A 24,740-nucleotide genomic window follows, 5' to 3' on the forward strand; every position below is an offset into this window, starting at 1 on the left:
GCGCGGCTAGAGCTTGGTTGCGCCGCACCTGATGGCGCGGAATTCACGCCCTGTGATTGGACAGTTTCAAAGGCTTACCATTTAAAAACTAATGATCCCACAACATTTTGCTATTGAAATTTTCGACTTAGTTTTTCATGAGGAATATAAACGTGCTGGTTCCTCCGTTTGGTCTGAAACACCCTGTATATAAAAGATTTCGTTTTCAAAAAAATCCTGAAAACTAAATCACACTCCTAAATAAAAAAGAAAATATGAATAGGAAAATAGAAAAAGATATTGCAAATAAGTAATTTTAATCCATTGATACATATTTACCAGCTTGTTCAATGTCGACTATGAAATTATGTGTCCAATTAATTTGATCTTGTTTTATAAAATTAGACATTTTCGGTCTTATACATACTAAGTCATCTCGTAGTGTAAATGGTGCTTTAATTACATTTTTTAAATTTATAAAGATCCACCAATTTCCGTCTGTGGTTAAATTATAAGATAATTTTTGAGATAATATTCCAAAGTAATAATTTTCAAGTCTTAACACTACAATAGGATAGCCTCTGTACTTTTGCCAAGTTAGGAATTTATACGATGGTACATAACATATATTCGATTTGCTTCTTATCTTGGACGAAAAGTCAATAGAAATTGTTGAATGAAAAGTCCTAAATTAAAAATTTATTTTCAGTTATCTGGCCAATTTATGTACTGTACGTAAATATATACTCATAACTCAAGTTTGCACATTAACTTGCTTGTTCAAATACATGAAATTTAGTCATATATTTTATTTCAATTTTATATTTTAAACATACGTATAGTATTAAAATTTGTACTGTATATTATAATTTATGTAAAATTTTTCCTTTAAACGTCCAGCTCCAAATAACCTCCAATTGAACCTATATATCTTGATTCTCAAGTCATTGACTTTTCTGTCGCTCGTTATTTATTAATTAGTTATTAACAACACAATTTTTATGAGTAGCACGCAATTTTTAAACAAAATGTTCATGTTTCAGCAGTATTTCCAATAAGCAGCAGCGGAAGTGTGGTGAACCGCAACTTTCCACATGAAGCAAGGTCCACTCCATACGTGTCTACGGAAAATACTGCTAAAATATGAATATTGTGCTTAAATATCCCGGTGACGGGCGCTGGTCACCATCGCCCTAGGACGCGACGGAGCTGACCGGCCCCCGGCAGTAATGTGGATCCGGATGCACGCGAGCGCGTAGCCCTCGCGGGCAAATGTGCCAGGAGGGAAGGAAACCCCCCCTGGGGGTCAGCAACCCAGACCCCGCTTCCGCCCTCCCCCACAGAGGGGTGGCGTCGGAGGTGGGAAAGGTGTCCTTCCTCACTCGAAATGGTTAGATCGCCCTTCGGAGCTCTGAAGGTGTCCCACCGTTCCGTAATGGGGCGGGCGCTCTCCGTCCCCAAAAGTTTAGGGTCGACGAAGGTCCATGGACCTGGGGGCATTCCGGAAGAATGCTGCACGCGTGTCCGGGGCGTCCTCAATAAGGCCAGAGGAAGGATACCGGTAGGAGTTTTAGCGCGTAGGCCCGTCGAACATAATCCCGGGTGAGCGGGAACGCATTTCCCCTGCCATACCAAAAAAAAGTCAGTTGGTGGTCATTTGAAATTAGCTGCATAAAGGGACAGTTTCATATAATTTGTAACACAATTAGTAAAAATGTTTAATTTGAATTAAAGATTTTAATACGTAATATTTTTCGCAATGTAAATAAATTATTTACAAATTTTTAATATGCCACACATAGATTAATATAACATTCATCATATTATTGAGATCCATGATGCAATAAGCATCAATAATTGTTAGATTGTTAGTAAATTTAACTCATGATAGTACTGCGGTAGTTTATTAGTTTGCGTTGTAAATCTGAAAAAATTTCGGCGCGCATTTAAGGATCTACATGCGTAGTATATAAATTCACACGAAATTATGTTAGAAGCACTCAAGATTCAACTTGATCATAAATGGCTTATTCACATCTAGCTTATTTAGTTAACTAAATAAATTCGCATTTAGTTTAAAGACTTTAAAGAAATAATTTTAAACTATAATTTATTAGAAATTATGCAAAATCACTATAAATAATTACAAAATTTTAATAAATTAAGCATGTAGAGATAAATGAAGGTTATTATAAGCTAAAAAATAAAAAAGTCATTTGAGATTATTATATTAGATGATTATTAATTGAAAAGAATATGTACGTATATGTCATATGAATGTGAAAGAAAAAAAAATTCAGAAATATTACAAATATTTCGAAAAGTTAATAACAACTTTATAAATTTATAAAAGCGGTCATATTTTATTACATAGGTACAATATACGACGTTAATATATGATTTGTGCATTTACTTACAGATGTACATACATATGGACAGCTCTTCGAAACTCTATATCGCTAATTGCAATTCGGAGCATGCGTAAAACAATTAGTACTACAATAAAATATATGAAACAATTATACAATCGTAATGGAATTCTTTTAATTAAAATTTACTCACTAAACTTTTTTCATTCATTTTTTAAATAATATTCTTATGTGTATTATACTATGCTTAATAAAGGATTATTTAAATATTTTTACCGTTTAAGTAACGAGGAAAACTGAAAAGTGAAACAAATTTCGATGAGTTAGTGATTTCAACAGGATTCATATTAAAATAAGAATCCAAATGAAGAGATTCATATTGAATGTGCACTATGAGGAAATCCTTAATTTCGCTATAATTTAAGTTCTGGAAGAAATGCTTTTAATTAGACAAGAACGTTAATGCGAAAAATATATCCATATTGTGATTGTCTAATATATTCTGCTGTTTAATATGTGTGAATGTATGCTCACATTATTGTTAAAATCATTTTACGGTTTTCATGAATCTATTTAAAAACAAAAAGTGGGTGTAAATATTGAAATAATTATCTACATAATTGTAAGAGATTAGACGTTTTAAATTGTAAAATTTTAAAAAATTAATTGAAAAGACTTTTACGAGTCATTTTTAGATAATTATCATTTTTCCAGTGTAAATATTTCATTTAAATATGCATCGCTAATTCAGATATCATGTATATTAGTAAAAGACTGTAAAGGTCTGTCAGATTTAACTCTTAAAAAATAAAAATAATTTACAAAGCTAAAAAAATATTTTATATTGCGATATTCAGGAAATGAAGAAATACTTTTCTGGTACCTTATCGTCATAAAAAATTCGCATTAATGATACTAAATTGTTATTAAAATAAGTTACTAAGTAGCGGCAGTAACAGTATAAATTAGACATCTCAATTCCTTGGCGATATCAATAAATATATAGAAACCTTATAGATGGCTTCTTCCCCGAAATAAGCAGCGAGACCGTCGTGTAACGGAAAATGATCGTATGACCACGAAGATGAGTTATATATATTATTAAACCATTGATATGCTATTTTATGTGCTATTAAACGTGCGACTTCTATTTTGCGAACAACTGAGTCTGACTGTTCGTCATAAATAAGATTCGTCTCCCTAAAAATTATTACAAATATTCTTATTACGAAAATGATTGCTCATTTTTTATATATGAAACGGAAAGATTTTCTTTACAGATTTCAATTTATTTTGTTTTTAGCAATGTGTATTAAATGTTTAATGTTCTTAATTTTATATAATTTGTAATGATAAATTATAATTGAAAATTAATCAATGGTTATGCGTTGTATTTCAAAAAATTAATTTTAATATTAAGTATGCAACATTTTGTAAAATATCCACTTTTTTTAATGAACTTACGTAAAATCTTATTTTTCCAAAGTAAAAACTATTATAAATCTAAAGTAAAAACTATTATTTTCAATGAAATCTTCATTGATCCAAAAAAAATAACTTTTTTAAATATGAAGTTAAGATATGTCTTTTTTAGTGTACCTATTTTATATTGAAATACAAATTGTATAGGAACTATTGTGTAGTAATGGTACTTAATACCTATTTCAATAATTAATTTTTTATAATTAACCGAAAATTTCTTACGATATTGGATATACGTATAAATTACGCAAATATTTCTATTGACATATCATTTTCTCATTTAACAAGTTGTTATATAATGTATTCAGAAATAAATATGTATTACGTGTGAAATATAAGCCCCCATTTCGATGTGCCGTCTTGTACAAAATTTGGAATTACAAAGTGATCCATTTTTGGAATATCTACATCTGTTTCACTAAATTCAGCTTTTAAATGCAATGTAATATTTTCTGTGATTCTCTTTGCAAAATTAAATAGTTGTTGATTTTGTAAACAGCTTCCGCACCACAAAGTAATGTTTTCGTTAATTACAATGCGATTGTAATTAGTCACAACTATTGCAACTTGAAAAGGGGATAATGGAGGAGTAGTATAGAAAAATGTCCATTTATCAGCAATATTATTCGGCATGTTATTTGTGAAAATGTGTTTTATCGGCATATTGGATAAAACTGTAAAATTACGATGATGTGTTACAGAAATTGTAAATGTAGCCTTTAGATTCGGTTCGTCCCAACAAGGAAACAATTGTCTGATTCCATTTCCTTGGATGTGTGGAGCGACCAACAATCTACAACATTTTAATAACCATTATATTTGCTTTATATTTGCTTTATAAATAACATTAAATAAAATATCTTTTTTGCTATTAGATATAATTTACGTAACAATATAAAAAATTGGTATAAAAGAATGAGTTTTGAGAAAAAATAAGAAATAATTATATTATGGGGATACAATGCATGTATGTTATATATATTCGTCTATTCAATATTTGCTTACGCCACGCCTTCTTTTTCGTAGAAATTTCTGTAGGTACTTTTTCCGTGGGTTCCTTTAAGATGACCAAAATATTCAATTTTGAATGTGTAGAGCCCGGGGAATAATATATAAGGTAATTTAAATTTTAAAATATTCGTTTTATAGTTATATTTATAGTTATTCTGCAATACATATATTATGCCATTCTGTGTATTAAAAGTTGTATGCTGCCCAATTATTGTCAGATTTAGTTGATGTAATTCTATATATTGAGTCGATTGAAGAATATTGATAGTTGTAACGCTTTTTCCATGAAATAGAAGTGAGTCATAACTATTATGACTTAAATCTGCAGTAGTCTCATTGCACATGAAATTTTTATCGATACATTGATGAATTAGGTTTTGGTACACAAGCTGTATGGTGTAGTGTACTGGTAACACGTAATAAGGTAAACGTGTATTATTTGGAATTCTAGAATCGTTTACTTCTCCGTTAAGAGTAGTTATTGCTATGAGAAATATTATGCTGTTACATATGTTTACTAGGTACATGTTGCATCAATTGTCGTTATAAACAATATCTATACCAAAAAGTAAGAAAATATTAAAAGATAAAAATATATTCATTACTATTGAAATTATTAAATATTGATTATCATTTTAATTTGATAATACAGCTCTAATTATGTCCACGACTGCGCTTCGTTTGAGAAGTGAAAAAAATTCGGAAGCACACTATTTGCAAAATTGTATATGTATATAAATTTACTCTATATTTAACAACTAAGATTCACTTTAAAATAAGAAAATAAGTTTACTCCTTTCTTTAATATTAAACACGTTTATTTGCAGTCAATGATGATCGCATAGTTGTTTTGGTAAGAAAATGTTGATACTTTTAGTATTAGTTAAAGAAACAATTGTATTTATTCGTACTATGAATAATGTCTTTGGAAACATACCTTGTGTTTCAAAATTGCACTATTAACGTTTAAATTTTTCTAAAAATTTAAACGTATTTGTAAAAATGGTCACAAATGTATAGTGTTTAATAAACGTTTGATTACTATGCGTACTTTATTCCTTCGAGAAGTCACCGCAGACTAATAAAATCGTTGATAGCGGATTTTATGATAAACATAGAATGTCAAATACTTTCAAACAATCTTCTGTAATAAGCATTTTAAGTTTTAACTAATATTAATTTGCCCCTTTTTTCGGTTGAACGTAGCTTTTAGATGACGTAGATGTATTACTAATTTGACATTTATTAATTTGATATACATGTGTGTATTGTGTGTGTATGTTTAAAATTAAATAATTCTCGATTTTTATTTAAAACTGTGATTTTAATAACGTTAAAAATTATAACATATTTCAATCAAAATAAATTAAAATTTATAAAATAGTAGGAGGGCTGCAAGCCGAACAAGATCTTTCACAATGTTTAAGAAATGGAATCAATAAACATTACTGTTAACAGATGTTTCAATATATTGGTCGCGTCATTATCAATGTTAAATACAGATTTAGATTATTTCATGAAATTGACAATTCTGGCGGATAATTTCAATTTAATAATCCAGAAAACATGCATACTGATAGATATCCACTAGGCGTTATATAGATATAATTCTAATATTCCGAAAAATGTTTAATAAAATATTATTGAAAAATGTGACGAAGTTCTGAAGATTATGTGAATGGGGGTGATTTGCGGTAAAATCTAAGTTTTAAGTTGTGTGATCACTCGTGGTGTGCTTATGAAGGTTATTTTATTATAAATTTATATTATTTTAAATTTCAATTCAATATGTCCATGCAATCTTGGTTAATGGTATTTTTAACTTTTAGCTAGAGTTTATTTCAACACTCAGCTTTGTAACTGTTTGGACAAATTGCTCATTTCTCAGAAAGGTTCCAAGGTGTGGCACTTAAGATAGTATAATATGCAATTATAGGACACTTTACATCTCAAATAATATCCAGTAATATTGGAAAAGCTGAAGATGACTTGAAACATAGAAGTCGAAACATACGAAGATTATTATGTTATTATTTTTAAGATTTCGCAACATATAACAACCAGCGGTCGACTTCTATATAGCTCTGTATATTTCTTAGTTTATTTATTTTATCAAATAAAAAAGTCAAGAATTTTTAATTTTAGCATATTTTTAATCAACTTAATAATGTTTCATAAATTTTAAGACTTCTTTATTTATCAAATTGATTAAAAATAAGAGAAAAGAGCCAATAATTTTTTAAAAAAAGATACATAAATGTAATTAACTCAAAATTGCAATACATTAAACATACATTATGACCAAAATGAATACGAATAAAAGTAAAAGAAAAATTATTGTAACGTATCATTTTCACCCGCGTGAATAAAATAAATTAATAGAAGGCTCAATTTCTTTATTTATGTTGTCTTATAAGACGCCTGAATGTGTATTTTCTGGGAGCATAAATATATATCTCTCCTAGAAAACACACACACATATATCTATATATTTTTTTTATATTAATGTTTATTAATAAATATAGCATCTGTTAATAAGGTAGGCAGCAAATAATACTCGCGCTGAAAAAAAAAAAACGAAATCTCCCTTACCGACCATTGGCAAATTCACCATTTACGCGCACGTAAACGTAATCGCCGAAGATCGGCCGCAAGGGGGCGCTGCGCTTTGCGCGCTATCTGGCGGGTCCATTCGAATATTCATAATTCGCCGGGCATATCAGTCGAACTCGAACCAGGCGCTTCAGTCGCATCGAGTCACCCGTGGGAGGTGTTTCGACGCGCGTTCCGGCTCGTTTCCATCTCGCGGTTCGCGTTCACGGGTACGTAAGATACGGTGCGTGTATACGTCGCACGTGTACACATACACACACATATATACACACATACACACACACACACATTTACACACACACGTACGTAACTCTCGCCCGCGCACGACACGTAAAAATACATATGTGCGTTTCGTATTGTGGTACGAATCGAGTGGCCGAGCGTGCATGTGTCGGAAGCACCGCTGGATGTACGTGATCGCCTGGACGCATCGCTGATCGCCGTCTCTGACCTCTCTCTCTCTCTCTCCTCTCCTTTTTCCTTCTGCCCGTCTTCCTTGTCCTCCATCTCCGTCTCACGAACGCAGCACCAAATGTTCGCGCCGCATGCTCCGAGTGCCCGCAGCACCGCCGCCGCTCGCTTTCGTCGCCGTCGTCGTGCCGTCTGACGGCGCGTCCGCCGTTCGGCAAACGATCACCGCGTTCCGATACGGTGGATGACTCCGCCGGGAACGAATTTGTAAAAGAAGACGACGAATAGAGGAAGAAGAGAGGAGGAGGAGGCCACAACACACACACACGTACACACAGAGGATACAGGCGCTACGGAGTGAAAGAGAGGGGACGATTTTCACGAACACGCTCGCGCGAAACGTCCTTCTGTCGCGTGCGCCGATTTCCCTCGCGGGTTTTTTCTCCGGGTTTCCGTCTCTCTTTCTCTCTCTCTCTCTCTCTCGCGCGCGCGGGGCCATTTTGCCAAAATGAAAATAACACCGCGAGCCGCCTCTCGCGGATTCCCCGCGTCCGCGGTCCTGCTCGCGATCCTCGTCTGGTGTCACTGCGTGTGCCACTCGATCGCGCACGCGAGATCGCACCGCTTGAAGACGACGTCCAACGGCACCGAGCTCGTCGTCGACTGCGAGCTGGTCAGGCCGTTCTTCAGCACCAAGAACATCACGCTCGAGCCGGCCGCCGCGGACACTCCGAGGAGTAAGTGGATCTTTCGTATCATTTAAGCCTGAGACAATTAAAAAGTACAGCCAACGAGGAATAACGGATTTCAACCTATCGGAATCTGTGAATATATCAGAGTACACGATTTTTCATCGGGTCGAAGTCTGTTATTTCCTGTTCCTGTTATTTCCCGTACCTGTACTTTTTCATTATGTTTAAAGCTGTAAATCTGAGACAAATGACAAGCACGGACAACAAGGAATAAGATTTCAGGCTTTATGCTGACGTCCGTCTGGCGAAAGAGAAAAAAAGATGGAACAAAGTTAAAGGGCTCTGTGCCAAGTTGGGTTTTAATACCAGTTAAGTAATATCATTAAATTACAAAGCACGTGATAGAAATGTTACAATGTGAATTGTAAACAATGATAAGCTAGAAGCAAACGTCAATTATAAAATCTGACAAAGGTTTCAATCATCCGTAATAATTTCTTTTAACAATAATTTTTTATATCCAATTATTAGGTCTAAAAAATTATTGTTAAGAAAACACACATTGTTATTATATCTGTTTATCCTAGTGACTAGTCATATAAGTTAAAAGGCAAAAAGTGGCAGTATATAGTTAGAAAGAGACTCCATATTAATTCTTCGCATTGCATTGGAGAGTAGCATCGGGCAGTAACGTCAAAATCAGGTGATTCTGTCAGATGGATGTATTATGCCGAGTATTATGCTGGAAAAAAAAAAAAAAAAAAAAAAAAAAAAAAAAAAAAAAGAAAGATAAGTCGAGCAAATTTGGAGCAAACTGATTGAATAATGTCCACTTCTATAAATGTAATTTAATTTTAATCCCGATTTACTTTACTCTTCAGCTCTTTCTGATTTTTAGAACAAGAAACGGATAAAAAGTAAATTAAATGGAGATTAAAATTGACCTACATTAGTAGAAATGAATATATAAGAGCGAGAGTGCTCTAATTAGAATAATTTACATATACGATAATTTTATATATACATATGTATATAATTTTTACATATTGTGTATATAAATTTAGGCCAGAAGTTTAGAAAAACTTCTTAAAAATTGACATTTTTGTAATTATTTAGTCAAATATCCATAACAACGTGTTCTTTAAACAATAATTTTTTAGACCCAATTACACTTATTGGATCCAAAAAATTAATTATTGTTAAAAAACACATCATGTTGTAGATATTTTGTATAAACAATCATAAAAATCTGAATTATCGAAAGTATTTTGTTAACTTTTAGCCTAAAATGTATAATATGTTTATGTATAATATGTAATATAGTATAATATAAATAAATATGATAATACAATTATTAATAATGAAGAAAGACACGGCGATAACCCGCAAACCTTCTGGTATAATGATAATACAATATTATAATTGAGATCATTAACGTTCAACCGAATTTAATGTAATTTAACTAATTGGTATTTGTCGGAGCGAAAGCGACCGCGAGTCTCGCAAAGTAATTTCTTTCTAGTATGGGAGTTTGACGTTTTTCGGTATCGCAAAGACGTCGTATTTACTTCAAATTTAAGTTGGAATAGATCGCGACTACTGCGAGTATTAGCGTAATAATTTTTGCTAATCGAATAGTAATTAGGTATACTAGTAATGTCACTGGCGTTATTAATTGCCAACATTGTAACTATTATATTCGTTACTAACAATATCCATGGTTATTTTAAGGGATTATCAAAATTGTTGATGTTACACGCAATTAATATTCGATATTTGATATCATTAATATTAATATTGTTATCACATTCAATATGCAGTCATAATATGCCGCCATCGATATTTCACGTCGAAAGGTATGATTTCTGCGTGCATAAATTTGCACGCGTTTTGCATGCAAATTAATTCTATTCTCTCATCTTAGACGCGCAAGAGTTTACAGATTTTCTCGCATACGATCGAAAGATTGACAGGCTACTCAATTAAATGAATATTGTATCGCTAATTATGCGTGATTAATCAAGAAAATTATCACAATTATTAACCTAAAAAAGCATTTTACTTAAATACTTTGAGAAAAAGATCATAGCTTTGCGTAAATGAATTTTTATTTCTCGGAATTCAATCCACGAGCTGGATATTTCATACTTATCTAGATATCGCTACCACAAGTTTCGCTTGTCGATCTGATTTCTCTCCAGGAATCATCTTAAGGTGTGGGATTCGATACAGAATTTATTATAAAAGCGGAATTGAGATCGCAAATATTTGCGTAATTGAATTCGGATACTCTTCGAATAAATTTGAATGCGAAGACTTTCCGAAGATCACCGCCATATCGATTTAAATCTTGCATGACTGGCTTCGTAGAAAAGGAAGATTCGGTAAAAGAGAAGTTTGATGCGCACAACGATCTTCCAGTGTAAAAAAATCAATCCGTAAAGTCATTCGCATCAGCATATCGCTCGTGTCGCGACGCGTCTATTTTTTTTCTAACGATTTTTCACCGTTCCCTATCTACTTCCTTGTTGATCTCGTAATTTATGATGTTTCTCAGAACTTTGGAATTAATCCTATTGGCTAACGCTACTCGGACGCAGTTCATAGGTATTGCACAACACCGCGCTTCTTTTTCCATCAATCTCGCGAGTTATTCGTTTACGAAACGTAGTGACTTATTTTTAACAGCCTAAAAATAAGAGAAATATTATGAATCTCCATAAGTGACGGTAGCATTCTATTTCTTAGAGAGAAATTAACATTCTTTACGAATGAATAATTATATATGTACATATCCAATTACACGTAAATTTATGTCACATAAATGTTATACACCTTTCTTTTTCTTGTCTTTATACTTTCATTTGTGAATTGACTCGTGTCAACCTGTTTCTTGATTAGACACTATTTATTCTTTTTATCTTTTTTTTATTTCTACGAAATACACATTCTAATTATTTCTTTGTCTTAACAGTTGATATTAATCAGTCAATCCGTTCACTGTTAATTTTTATATTTAATTATATTTTTGCTAATTATGTAAAATTATGTATGTATACAATTTTACAATTTTAGATTAACAAGATAATGTAAAATTTTACACGTGTCTCTTGTAGTGTCTCCCTTTTTCTTGTCTTTATATATTCCATTATAAAGTGTCTCATAATTCATATATCAAATTTTTATTTTTTTTTTTAATTACCGAATACTTTTTAAATACATCAAATTTATTTTAACATCGATATCACTAATCAGACAATCCACCCTCTCATTACCATTTTTTATATTTATTTCTATATTTTTATATTCATTTATTACAATTACACTGAAAAAATTTCTGGTTGAAAATGGATGATTCAAAAAAATTGATTAAAGCTGAATTGTTTTATCTTTTGGTAAACAGTTCACTGTTTTACTCACTTACTCTCTTATGCTCTTACTCTTTTATTCTTTCGTTTATCCAATAAGTAACCAATAGGTTGTAGGTTACCATATAATTTATCTGAAGATGGGTCAATCGGCTCTAAAATTAGAATTCTATAAGTTGAGGTAACCAGAATTCTAGTTGATACAATATTTCTGGTAAAATCTATTAGAATTTTACCAGAATAATTATATTAAAATCAGAATTCTAATTATCTCAATTAAAATTCTAGTAGATTTATTAGCCAGAAAATTCTGATTTATTCATTTTTCACCAGAAGTACTATTTAATCCAACCAGACCATTTTTTTCAGTGTAGCTACTCTTTTTTGCTTTTTACATTTGCCTTCGCGTTTAATTGCCGATTTCTGTATTCATCCGTACTTTTATTTCGCGCTGTACCCGTATATTTTTAAATTCGGTGCAGCGTTCGGTCGTGAAACCGGTTCGCTCGCAGGCAAAGAGGAATGCACGTCACCGAGGGATTTCGATCGTTCGCGACGCCGCGCCGCGACCGCGTATTTTCTGATTCCGCTCGAAATTATCGCGAGGAAGCGTTATTATTGCCGTACGCGAATATTAATGTAACGCACTATATGCATCGGCTCGTATTTAAAATGCAAATGTAGCGAGCGCGTTGAATTGAAATAGCTTTGGATTTTTTTGCAAATTTTATTTCGTAAGTTCTCACACGAGTTAAAAAATCCTTTCGGTATAAAGTTAAAGAGTACAACATTTTTTGCGATCGCTCGGAAATTGTTTTATTTCTACATTTGTTGATGTATTTTATTTTATTAAAATTATCATATAATATAAATTGCTATACTCAAGGAAAAATTTGTACATTGTGTGTAAAATAAAGTTAATAACATCCTTGCCAATATTGTTACGAAATTGCTGTCAGTTACGTTTCAATCATTTAAAAATTAAGACAATTTAGAGTTGTTGATTCAACTCTCTATAATCCAACTCTTAGTCACAACTCTGAATTAGTTTTTAAATGATTGAAGCAGAACTGACAGCGATTTCGTAACGATGTGAATAAGGAGTTTATTAATTTATTTCAATGCACCAATTTTTTTTTTAATGTAGCGTTATTATCATAAATTTTCTGTTTCCATGAAGAAAAATACATAAAAAAATAAAACAATTCCCAAAATAGATGGCAAAATAGTGTAAGTTGTACTTTCCTTTCTGATGCATTTTTATGAAGATTAGGAATAATCTCGAGAATTCTTCATAATTGTAGTAGTTCAGATTAATCGTGGAAATGAAAGAATCACTGGTAATTTCCATGTAAGTTGTCCTCTTTCTTCGGAATCTTATTTTTTTAAATATTTTTTGTAAGTTTTCGGCATTATTTTTTAAATGTGTGTGAGAAATCTTATCGCTTCTTCGTAATTCATTATTTTATTAATTAAATAGAATTCTGGAAATATGTATATAAAGTGTCGATTCATGGAGTCATGGCTGTTGTTTGAATATCGATGTTCTTTTTCGAAAAAAAAAAAAAAAGAAATCAAAATCGCAAATAATGCGCAGTTAATACCCGATACGCCGGATATCCGCACGAAATGTTACGAGCGTGAAATTGCGCGTGGAAAGATGAAAACCCCGATTAATTCGATAAAATGAAATTCTGCGTGTGCGATAAAACAATTCGATATAATAGAATTCCCGTTCGTTCGGATTACAGAGATTCCCGCGACTCAGATTTCATTTACAGCGGTCTTTTTCGATGTAGAGACCGTGATTTTCGCAAATAGGTCAGATTACCGAACTCTTATATCACCGGGCTTATGCAGTTTATGCAATTTAACCGCACGGCTCTCTGAGCTGAGGGGCTCTACCCCTCGTGCCCCAATTCGATTTAACTTCGGGCCGAACGAAAAGGGAAGAGCACTTCTGTCGGCTTTAATGGGTGACGTTGCTCGGTAATAAAACGAAATATTTCTTCTTTCCAGCGACATGCGGCGGCAAGTGCTGCGGCGAAGAGATGGAGAAGCGTCTGAAGCAACAAGCCCGTGTGGACTTCCACAATCTGATCCATCATCACAGTAGAAGTCTACAAGGCCTCCTCGCCACCACCGCCGACGCTCTCAGAGGTAGGATACTCTCCACCTCTTAGAACAGCATTCTAACGCGTTCGCTGCCTTATTGAATACTTTGCACGGGGATATATACAATAATACGCATATACGTGTATATAAACGTATGCTTAATATAAATCTCTGTAACAACATAAAAAGTTGCACTCGGTTTACACCCCCATAAAAATGTGTGATAAAAAAATTTTTAAGTTATTTTTATCGATCTTAATTCTCGTCATTGAAAAGTCCAAGTTATTTCAATTGATTATTTAACTGGAAAACAATCAGATAATTAATTTAAATCTCTCTGTTAAAGACGATTTGATAAATAATAAAACTATTAATAAATAATAAGTAATTTAGTTCATTATTAGAGCCAAGTTATTAACATATGTACGTGAAATCAGTTTTTAATATAATTTTCACACTTTAAGCTTATAATATGGTACATATTGTATACAAAAAATATATATTTTAAAGTAAGTTGAATTTCTACTAAATATCAGATGAATCGATGATTCTTCGATGAATATAAAACTCCCCTCATAAAACACCTTCGAACATCGGTATTGACCAACGGCTTATTCTTCGTTTCCGATGGTTTTGTCATTAAAATAACAGGGTTTTCAGCGTGTTTTGCCCGCCCTTCAGCACGTTTGATTTATGGAGATTCCTGGCCGGTGCTATATCGGCAAAAGTTCGACAAAAGGGAAGAAGGGACGCTTCTATCTCCCTGAAAAGATGCATTTATCGCTTTCATCGCATCCGTGATTCTTGCACACTGAAAACCTTGATAATTATCGTGAACGATTTCGAGTTCCGGCTGGTCTCTCTTCTCTCTCTCACTCTCTCTCTCTTTCTCTTTTTCCAAGATTCTCTGCGGGACTCCCTCGTAGGTGAAGAATCGGAGTTGCTCTCGGCGTGCCGCCTTATACGGGGACAAGAAAGCGAACCGCTATCCCTCCTCTCTGTACCCTGGCCTCCCATCCTCCCTCTGTCGCTTAAACCGATCTATCTCCTTAATTCCTGCAACGGCCTCGCGCGTAAGATCGACCGCGCAAACATGTCACTCCTCATCTCGAGCCGTGAGCGGTATTTGCATACGAGAAATTAACGCGCGATGTCAATCGCGATTCATCTTCATTGTTCTACATTACGCGTTTTATTACTTTCAATTACCTCTCGCTATTCGTATTACAATAGATGACAACAGAATCGTCACTTTTATTTCCAATTGAGAGACTACGAGACGATGATTTCATCTCTTCTTTTCGACTTTCCGAGAAACTTTTTTTCAGCTTCGCGAAACCGCGTGCAGGTTTCAACATCGTGCAATTCGGCCGGCGCCTTTAGTCATCATCGCGATTACGTGGTCAGTCCGGTATTTATACTGGCGTATATGCTAACCGGTACCGAGCAGAAACCGGGGTAAGACAGAGGATGCATGATAGGCGTCGGAGCGCGCGCGAGGAAACGCGAAGCGGAGGCGGCGTGTTCGCGAGGCGCGTGTCGTTACCGAGGTAACGCGGCGTCTAGAATTCAAGCGCAGCCTCCGCTCTCTGCTATTTTCGATACCGCAAAAATGTGCTTCCTCTCTCTCTCTCTCTCTCTCTTTCCCTCCCTTCTCCCCTCTCTCCGCGCCCCAAACGTTTGTATCTTTGCTAGTGCGTTCGTGTCAATTTTTCGTGGCCTCGTGAAAACTGAGAACCCCCTTTCCTATAATCCCTATGTCTTCAAATTTAAGCTTGGATTTATTGAATCTAGTCTGTTAATATATATACGCATTTTAATAAATTTTTTTAAGTACTAAGGACAGTCTGCTTGGGAGAGGAGGGAGAACGATTTTACGAAAGTTAAATACAGATCTGATGAAAATAATTTTGTTAAACCATCCGAATAATTATGTAAAAATTTCAAATATAATAAGCAATACTGTAAAAAATTTTGAAATTCTAACATTCAGTTTCAATATCCTACACAATATTATTCTGATAGTTCGATAAGATCTGTGTCACATCATCTCTAGCTAAATTTTTAGATACTTCTGTAAAATTACCCTTTCGTGTAATTCTTTGGTTAATAATAACAATTTGTTGCTGTCCTGTTGGCAATATTTTTACTTTCGTGTTAAAAATTAGAATGTAAAATTGCGTTATAGATTTATGCACTAATATTAAAGTATTTCTGAATTTATGAGATTTATTTTTACATAAAAGTGTAATTTATATATTATAATAAAACATTTCAGAATCTTTATGATATAATTTATTATGATGAATCGATATAATATCAATTCGAAATAAAATTATTTTGAAATGATGTATTTTTGTGATGCTTAATTTACATTCAATTATTAACTGTTAAAAAATTTAAACTATTATTACTAATGCATGAAAATTTCTAATATTAAACATTAGAATTATTTATTTTCCACAGAATATTCGTTACGGAATAAATTATTTTAAAACTTTTATTTCTCTCTCTTTTAAATGCTATATACTGTCACAATCAACATTACATGACTCGTGAGAAGAGAGTGTTTCATTTATAAACAGAAATTCGAATTCGATGGAATTTCTGTTTACATTCTGTGCTTGTTTGATTAGGATCGATGTAATTTTCTGCTAAAAGGGCATGCACGCGTGGACATTGTTCAATTTGTTCCTGTCCAGTCGATGGAATGTCAGTAATTGAAGGAAAACAAATTCGAATAGTATACCGCCTTTGAAGTCTGATTTAACGTAGGCATATATAATTCGCCTCAACAAATAATATTTTACAGGGAAAAAGTGTAAAAGCTTTCGTTTTCCTATCGGGAGAAAGAGAGAAAAAGAAAGAAACGGCGAAAGAAGACGGCTGTGGGATATCGCAACGCGTATTTTTATTTCTCGTTAATTTTAGTTGCTTCACAACCACGAGACATATCCATTTAAAAATAAATTACGCTTCGCTCCGTTGCGATCCCGGTGGGAAACGCGTTACGAGTTTCGTCCGCGAAGCATAATTCTGGAGCGCAATGTCGCAAATCAGATATCGGAACCGGTATGTTCTCGGCGAGTCCAATTTCAATATCATGCAAGATGTGTCTTACAAAGAAACATCTTTTTAAGAGAAACAGTAATAATTTTAATGACACACACGCGCGCGCGCACTCTCTCTCTCTCTCTCTCTCTCTCTCTCTCTCTCTCTCTCTCTCAGTCAGTTATGCGTCGAAACTGCGAATGAAATTTTCAAATTATCTCATAAATATGTACCATAATTTATTATAATTCATATTATATTTGTCTTTATGTATCAGTTTATTATTTTATGGATCATATGTAACTACGTACTGTGTATCGACCGCGCTAGACTTTTATTAGTCATATTTTAATTTATTTTTGCAATTTCATTTTCAAGAGTTTTTAATTGTATTAAGTTATATTATATAAGTCATAATAAATATATAAATATATTTTTTTAATTAATTTGTGCAAAGAGATTTTATAGAAAATAGAAAAGAGGACACTTCGAAATTGATTTAGAAGATACACGTTTATTTCTTGAAATAAAATTTTTATTTGATATGGCAAAATAAAATTTTAACTTTAGCAAATAAACTATTTCTTTTATTGTTTTATAGTTAATGAGATACATTTCACAGAAATGCATTTTAATAACCAATAAATATTGAAGAAAACGTCACAAGTCATCATTTGCTTGCGAATATCTTGACTTTATTTATTTTCTGTATTAAGTTCAGCACTGGAACTTTCTCTTTCTTGCTTTTATCAAATCTAAAATATACCTATAATATTTTATTTTAAATTTAAAAAATATATACTACATTATTAAATTTATAATGTTGAATTTTAAGTTATTTCAATCATTTCCATAACTCATTTTCTATGTTACTTGTTAATTTAAAATAGGGAAGTTAAATGTTTTTAATTCAAGAAAATATACGATTAAATTTGATCCAAATTTAATTTATTATTTACTAAGCGTGTACGTTAATATAGACAATGTTTACTTTGAATCTAACCACAGAGATGGATTAATTTACATTTTGACATACATATGGAGAAGTTAAAAACAAAATGTCATTCAAGATAATGGATTACCATTTTGTTATCTAACAGTGTAGTTTCGCTATAGAAAACAGGATATATATTTCAATGTTTTACACAGCGATACTCGTACATCTGTAAACTTCAATCCTAATCGATATTATCGAAATAAAGATACGCGAAACTTTTTTTCCTGACCGGCCGCCACTTCCTTCGATAAGATCATTAGAGCCGCAAGCTGCACGTCTCTAGGCCTCCTCCGCGCGCATAGATTCTTGTCGAGGCCACTTGAAACTAAAGCGGGAATCAAGGAGCACTTATCGTCCGTCTTCTTCGTTTTACGCGTTCGTGCGATTAAGTGCAACCGCATTCGTCCTTAGTTACAAGCACGCTCTTCTCGCTCCACTCACAAAATCTCAAGTGGGTGGATTTGCATGAGAGGAATTATTCGATTGAGTTAGATCAGAAGAATTAGTGAGGAGAAAAGAGAAAACAAGGAAAGATAAACAGACGCTTTATTTTATGTATCTAGATCGAGAATGAAGATCTTTATTCTTTTTATCCTGGCGAGAGTAACTTTTTCTTTTGATATTTTAGTATAATCTTTTCCTCAGCTATAACATTTTAAGTTTCTTAATTTTTTTCAAAATCTATGGATATACATTTCTGTATATGTTTTCTACATATACAGAAAAGTGATATTTACGGGTATGTTAAGTTAGCACCCCAACTATAGTACTCAGGAGTTCTGATTAGAGTTCCCACCTCCTTTTGACGAGACGAAGAGTTCCCTATAGTTAATATAACAAGAGTTCCGCCCAAATAAACATTTTTTTTACATTTTTTAAAAATGGGGTGCTAACTTTTTATCGAATTTCGAGGTGGAATAGTTCTGAGCGGCTTAATAGCTTCAATTTGCGATTGCCTAGAGTTCCTGATATGTAAAAACAAATTTTCGAGTAATAAAAAAAAAATTAAAAATTTTTGAAAAATTAATTTTTAGATACAATAGTTCTGATGATAATTCCTGCTTATTTTTGATGATACGAAGAGTTCTCTATGATTTTTAATGACATATGCGCTTAATAATCATTTTTTAATAATTTTTTAAAAATGGGATGCTAACTTTTTAACGAAATTCAAGATCGCATAGTTCTGATCAGCTTAACAGAACTATTTTGTGAATACCTAGAGTTCTTGATACATAAAAAACATTTTTGAAATATAATAAAGTTTAAAAAAAATAGTAGATATCTTTGAAAATTTTTTTGAGAGTACCGAGTAGTTCTGAGTAGCGTTTCTTATAGTATTCGACGAGTTCTATCGAAAACTGTCAGGTGAAAAAGCGATTGGACCAACGGTTTGTAAGATACAGCGACATTTGTCAGAAGATCAACAATTTTTAAAGTGAGTATATCTCGGAAACCGTTGGTCCAATCGCTTTGAGCCCTGATACTTTTCGACAGAACTCGCCGAGAACTGTCCAGAACTCCGATCAGAACTACTCGGTACTCCCAAAAAATTTTGACTTCAAATTTTTTTCTATAAGTCACACATCGGAAAATTTTTTGAGAGTACCGAATAGTTCTGAGTAGCGTTTCTTATAGTTCTCGACGAGTTCTATCGAAAACTGTAAGATAAAAAAGCGATTAGACCAACGGTTTGTAAGATACAGCGACATTTGTCAGAAGATCAACAATTTTTAAAGTGAGTATATCTCGGAAACCGTTGGTCCAATCGCTTTGAGCCCTAATACTTTTCGACAGAACTCGCCGAGAACTGTCCAGAACTCCGATCAGAACTACTCGGTACTCCCAAAAAATTTTGACTTTAAATTTTTTTCGAAGTCCTACGTCGGAAAATTTTTTGAGAGTACCGAGTAGTTCTGATCGGAGTTCTAGACAGTTCTCGGCGAGTTCTGTCGAAAAGTATTAGGGCTCAAATCGATTGGACCAATGGTTTCGGAGATATACTCTAAAAATTGTTGATTTCCTGACAAATGTCGCTGTATCTTGCAAACCGTTGGTCCAATCGCTTTTTCACCTTACAGTTTTCGATAGAACTCGTCGAGAACTATAAGAAACGCTACTCAGAACTACTCGGTACTCTCAAAAAATTTTCCGACGTAGGACTTCGAAAAAAATTTAAAGTCAAAATTTTTTGGGAGTACCGAGTAGTTCTGATCGCAGTTCTGGACAGTTCTCGGTGAGTTCTGTCGAAAAGTATTAGGGCTCAAAGCGATTGGACCAACGGTTTCCGAGATATACTCACTTTAAGAATTGTTGATCTTCCGACAAATGTCGCTGTATCTTGCAAACCGTTGGTCCAATCGCTTTTCCACCTTACAGTTTTCGATAGAACTCGTCGAGTACTATAAGAAACGTCGAGTACTATCAGAACTACTCGGTACTCTCAAAAAAATTTTCAAAGATTTCTACTATTTTTTTTAAACTTTATTATTCTTCAAAAATGTTTTTTATGTATCAAGAACTCTAGGTATTCATAAAATACTTCTGTTAAGCTGATCAAAACTATGCGACCTTGAATTTCGTTAAAATGTTATCACCCTATTTTTATAAAATTATTAAAAAATGATTATTATGCGCATATGTCATTAAAAATCATAGAGAACTCTTTGTATCGTCAAAAAGGAGCAGAAATTATCATCAGAACTATCGTATCTAAAAATAAATTTTTCAAAAATTTTTAATTTTTTTTGTTAATATTCAAAAATTTTTTTTACATATCAGGAACTCTAGGCAATCGCAAATTGAAGCTATTAAACCGCTCAGAACTATTTCACCTCGAAATTCGATAAAATGTTAGCACTCCATTTTTAAAAAATGTAAAAAATATGTTTATTGAGCGGAACTCTTGTTATTAACTATAGGAAACTCTTCGTCTCGTCAAAAGAAAGTGGGAACTCTAATCAGAACTCCTGAGTACTATAGTTGGGGTGCTAACTTAACATACCCAATATTTACTCGAATTTCACGAGCTACTTCGGTATTGTTTACAGAGAACTTATACAATGACGCTGATTTGTAATTTTATTGTCTCTTCGCATCCTAAATAAATGTGTTCTCTGCTTGCAGAGAATCGCTTTTTAACGATTCGAATTGTATCTGTATATATAGAAATGATATCTAAAATCGAATACTCCGCGACAGAGAAATCTTCCCGAAGGTTGAAAAAAAATTTCGCGAGTTTCCAATATTTTTGCGATCTCCGATCCGAGGATTACACGAACCTCGATATTGAGTTGCGGAGAAAATGGACGGAGGATTTTCGCGTTAAATCGCTCTTGTTAAATATTAAAGCGAGCACTTTCCGCCATCTGCGCAGAGACGGTGATCGTGTTGCTGCGGAGGTCGGAGAACAAGACTCTGGTTATGTTCGATCAAGTGTACCGCTCGATGGCGGTGCAGAGCAGATCGTCGATCCGAGCGCTCTACCAGGCGATGATGGACTACGTGTCGCCGGCTAACACCCCGGACAATCTGCAGCAGCCGTTGACGCGAGAAACTTTGCAGGAGCGGATCAGTCAATTCTTCACGCGGCTCTTCCCGATTGCCTATCATTACGCCATTAATCCGCATCAGGATCGGCAGGACTTCACCGACAAGTTTAAATCCTGCCTGTACGAGAGGATTAATGACATACAACCGTTCGGTGACACGCCGCAGGAGATATTTAAGAAGATCGGCAAGAGCCTGGAAGCTACCAGGATTCTCGTGCAGGCGTTGACACTCGGTAAAACTGTCCTCGACAAGACTGACAACGTGTTATTTGCCACCAGCAGCGGTAACAATCTTCAGCAGGAGGCCTGTTACGATGCCCTGCTTAGAATGACTTATTGTCCCAAATGCAAGGGAATCAAGGAGGCTGTAAGTCCCTGCAGCGGATTCTGCACAAACGTGGTGAGGTAAGTAATTCATAAGAACAGTCCTAAGAGTGCGGATTCTCGTAATGCACGCGGGAAGGGGAAGAGGGGCTTATTGTTAGGGGACGATGAAATCTCGTCTGCGTGACAAATCCGCTTTTCCGGTAGGCACAACGATATGGGAAACACCGACCGTTACGCGTCGTAAATCGTGCACGACCGAGTAATGACGCTAGTAATATCGTCTTTCCTTGATGGATGATTAAATGATTAAATTGATAATAATTATCAACGGACAAATTTTTTGAAAATTTAATTTTGCGAAGAAACATTTAAATAAATGTTATCTCAAGGTTAAACTAAGATTACTACCGTTGTAAAAAAGACCTCGCATTAATTATACAAGATAATTTTTATTTTAATTTTAACAAGCAAATATTTCGAAAATATCAATCTTATATAAAGAAAGAATTTCATTTACAAAGAAACAATCATTTCAAATTCTTAATTGATATATTTTCGAAATATTTGCTTGTTAAAATTAAAATAAAAATTACCTTGTATAATTAATGCGAGAGGTCCTTTTTAATAGATACTTCAGCGAAATTGTTCTTTTTGTGTATCTCGTAAGATTTTTATTGTTTCTAATAGTAAGATTTATAATGATACGCGTTATAAGGAAATTATTACGGAGTGATTTATAATTATTAGATTTGCGTGATAATCGGTATGATAATCGTGGTGATTTTCGACCGACCGCCTTAATTTCGCGAGTTGCGAGCTTATGGGAGAGAGAAAATGCAAATAAATGTTGCAGAGGCTGCCTGACGGAGCCGGCATCCGAACTGGATCTCGCGTGGTCCGGTTACGTGGAGGCGGTCGAGAGGCTCGTCGCGGCGGTGAGCGGCAATACCGATTACCACGGTTTGAACGTCAGGATCGCCGTCAGGGAGTTGGACTCCCGCATTTCGGATGCCATCATGCACGCAATGGAGGACGGTCCGCGGCTCGAGGAGAAGGTGAGTGGCAATAAGATCCAAGAGTCTTCGCGTGCTGTTATAGCGATTTCGCGTCGCGAAGCTCATAATTAGCGAATGTCGCTATAATTACAAGCGATTGAACGCGCGGATTTTTTGCGAGTAATTGAGGATTACGAAAGAAATTGTTCTGAAAGTAACGTATGGAATTTTTAAGACATCTGTGCACACATAAAATTTGACGATGAGTTTGTAGTTTGTCGAAGTCCACTCAAGTGTATAATATACTTATATTTCCCAGCGTATCTATACGTAAATATAGAAAGAACAATTTTATTGAAATATTAAAAATTTTAAGTACACACAAATTTAAAAATAATTTTATTAAACTATCAAAATAATTATATAGGAAATTTAAGCATGATGAACCATGCTGTAAAAAGTTTGGACATTCTAGCAACTAATTTAAGCGTTCTACTATTTTGATGATCTAATAAAATTTATTTTTATAATACATCTGTGTAAATTTTTAAATACTTCAGTAAAAAAACCGTTCTTTCTGTTCTATATGCACGTACATATACCTACAAAAAAAGTCTGATTGCATTAATTAGAATTTTATTCAACAATGGACAAATTGATCAGAATTTTCTGGATAAATCTACTATAATTCTAGTTCAGATAACCAAAATTTTGAATGATATAATCAAAAACTTCTCGTTCGTTCAACTAGAAATACACGTTTGAAGTATTGCGTACCGTATTGATTGTGAGAAAAGTATGACATTTGTAACGTAATAATTGCGTGGTAAAATAATTATAATTAAAAGCTTCATTTTTATCATATTGCTATAACGTTATACAGTAATAATAATATAATTATATTTCTAATTCCGTTTATAAAAAGAATTTATGGTTGTTCTCGCAAACGTCTACAGAATTATGTTATCATGCAATTACAGTCACAAATACCAAACACTTTTCTCTCAGTGTACTGTTTTTAGTTGTTCACCACTTTTTCTCAACTTTTCACATTCGTCTTCTACGCAGCGCGCCCCAGCTTATTCCCTACTCGTATTGCCCTCCTCGAGACAATTCTTCGTTCGGCGAACACGCATAAGTTATGCACTCGCTCGCGCCGTTCGCCTTACCGCCCTCTTTCGCAGTCGTCTCCCTCTCGTCTTCCTCTTCCACCTACCTTCCCTACCTACACCACGATTTCTCGTCCCTTCGTTCCGGTTCTCGACCCCGAGTGCCGACGAAATGGGCCGCTCCGCTCGCGCGCGGAACGCAATTAAAAGTTTCTCACACGGGCGGCCACGTTGCGCCGCGCCGCGAGGAGGCGACGACGACGACGACGGAATCGATCCCTCGTTCGTTTCGTTTAAAATCCAGATTCCTCGCTCGCCGTCTCTACGATTCTTCCTTCCTGCGATTGTCGAAAATCGATTCCTCGATTACCTCTCGTTTCGTCTTAACTAACCGGCAGTTCTGCGGCTACCTCGCCTTGTTTTAAGTAAAGGTAGATCCGGATCGAGTTTGCAAAAGCGAAACTTAAGCGCATCAAACTTTTCCTACGGTTCCCTTTGATTCGCCGTCGTATAGCCGACCATGCCTCTCGCTTCGTCATATCCTTCGGGGGATATACCGAATATTCTTCTAATCGCGCGAGAGAGAGTCTTATCCTGCATCGATTTCGGACTCGTCGAATCGCGAACAAAGGTTTGCACGGCCCAAATCGGGGGAGGGAGGGGGGGGGGG

The 24,740-nt window shown here is 34.2% G+C and overlaps 1 protein-coding gene across 1 annotated transcript in view; it reads left to right on the forward strand.

Annotated features, from left to right (window-relative positions):
- Nucleotides 1-8,373: 8,373 nt before the first annotated feature.
- The window catches only part of dally (division abnormally delayed protein), a 53,497-nt gene continuing 37,130 nt past the window's right edge, over nucleotides 8,374-24,740 (forward strand). The window contains exons 1-4 of the mRNA XM_018545812.1: nucleotides 8,374-8,602; nucleotides 13,945-14,085; nucleotides 21,465-22,044; nucleotides 22,820-23,021. Coding sequence (XP_018401314.1) covers nucleotides 8,374-8,602; nucleotides 13,945-14,085; nucleotides 21,465-22,044; nucleotides 22,820-23,021 — 1,152 coding nt within the window. The remainder of the gene's footprint in view (nucleotides 8,603-13,944; nucleotides 14,086-21,464; nucleotides 22,045-22,819; nucleotides 23,022-24,740) is intronic.

The sequence above is a fragment of the Cyphomyrmex costatus genome, unplaced genomic scaffold (genome assembly GCF_001594065.2).
Source record: "Cyphomyrmex costatus isolate MS0001 unplaced genomic scaffold, Ccosl1.0 scaffold502, whole genome shotgun sequence".
NCBI lineage: Eukaryota > Metazoa > Arthropoda > Insecta > Hymenoptera > Formicidae > Cyphomyrmex > Cyphomyrmex costatus.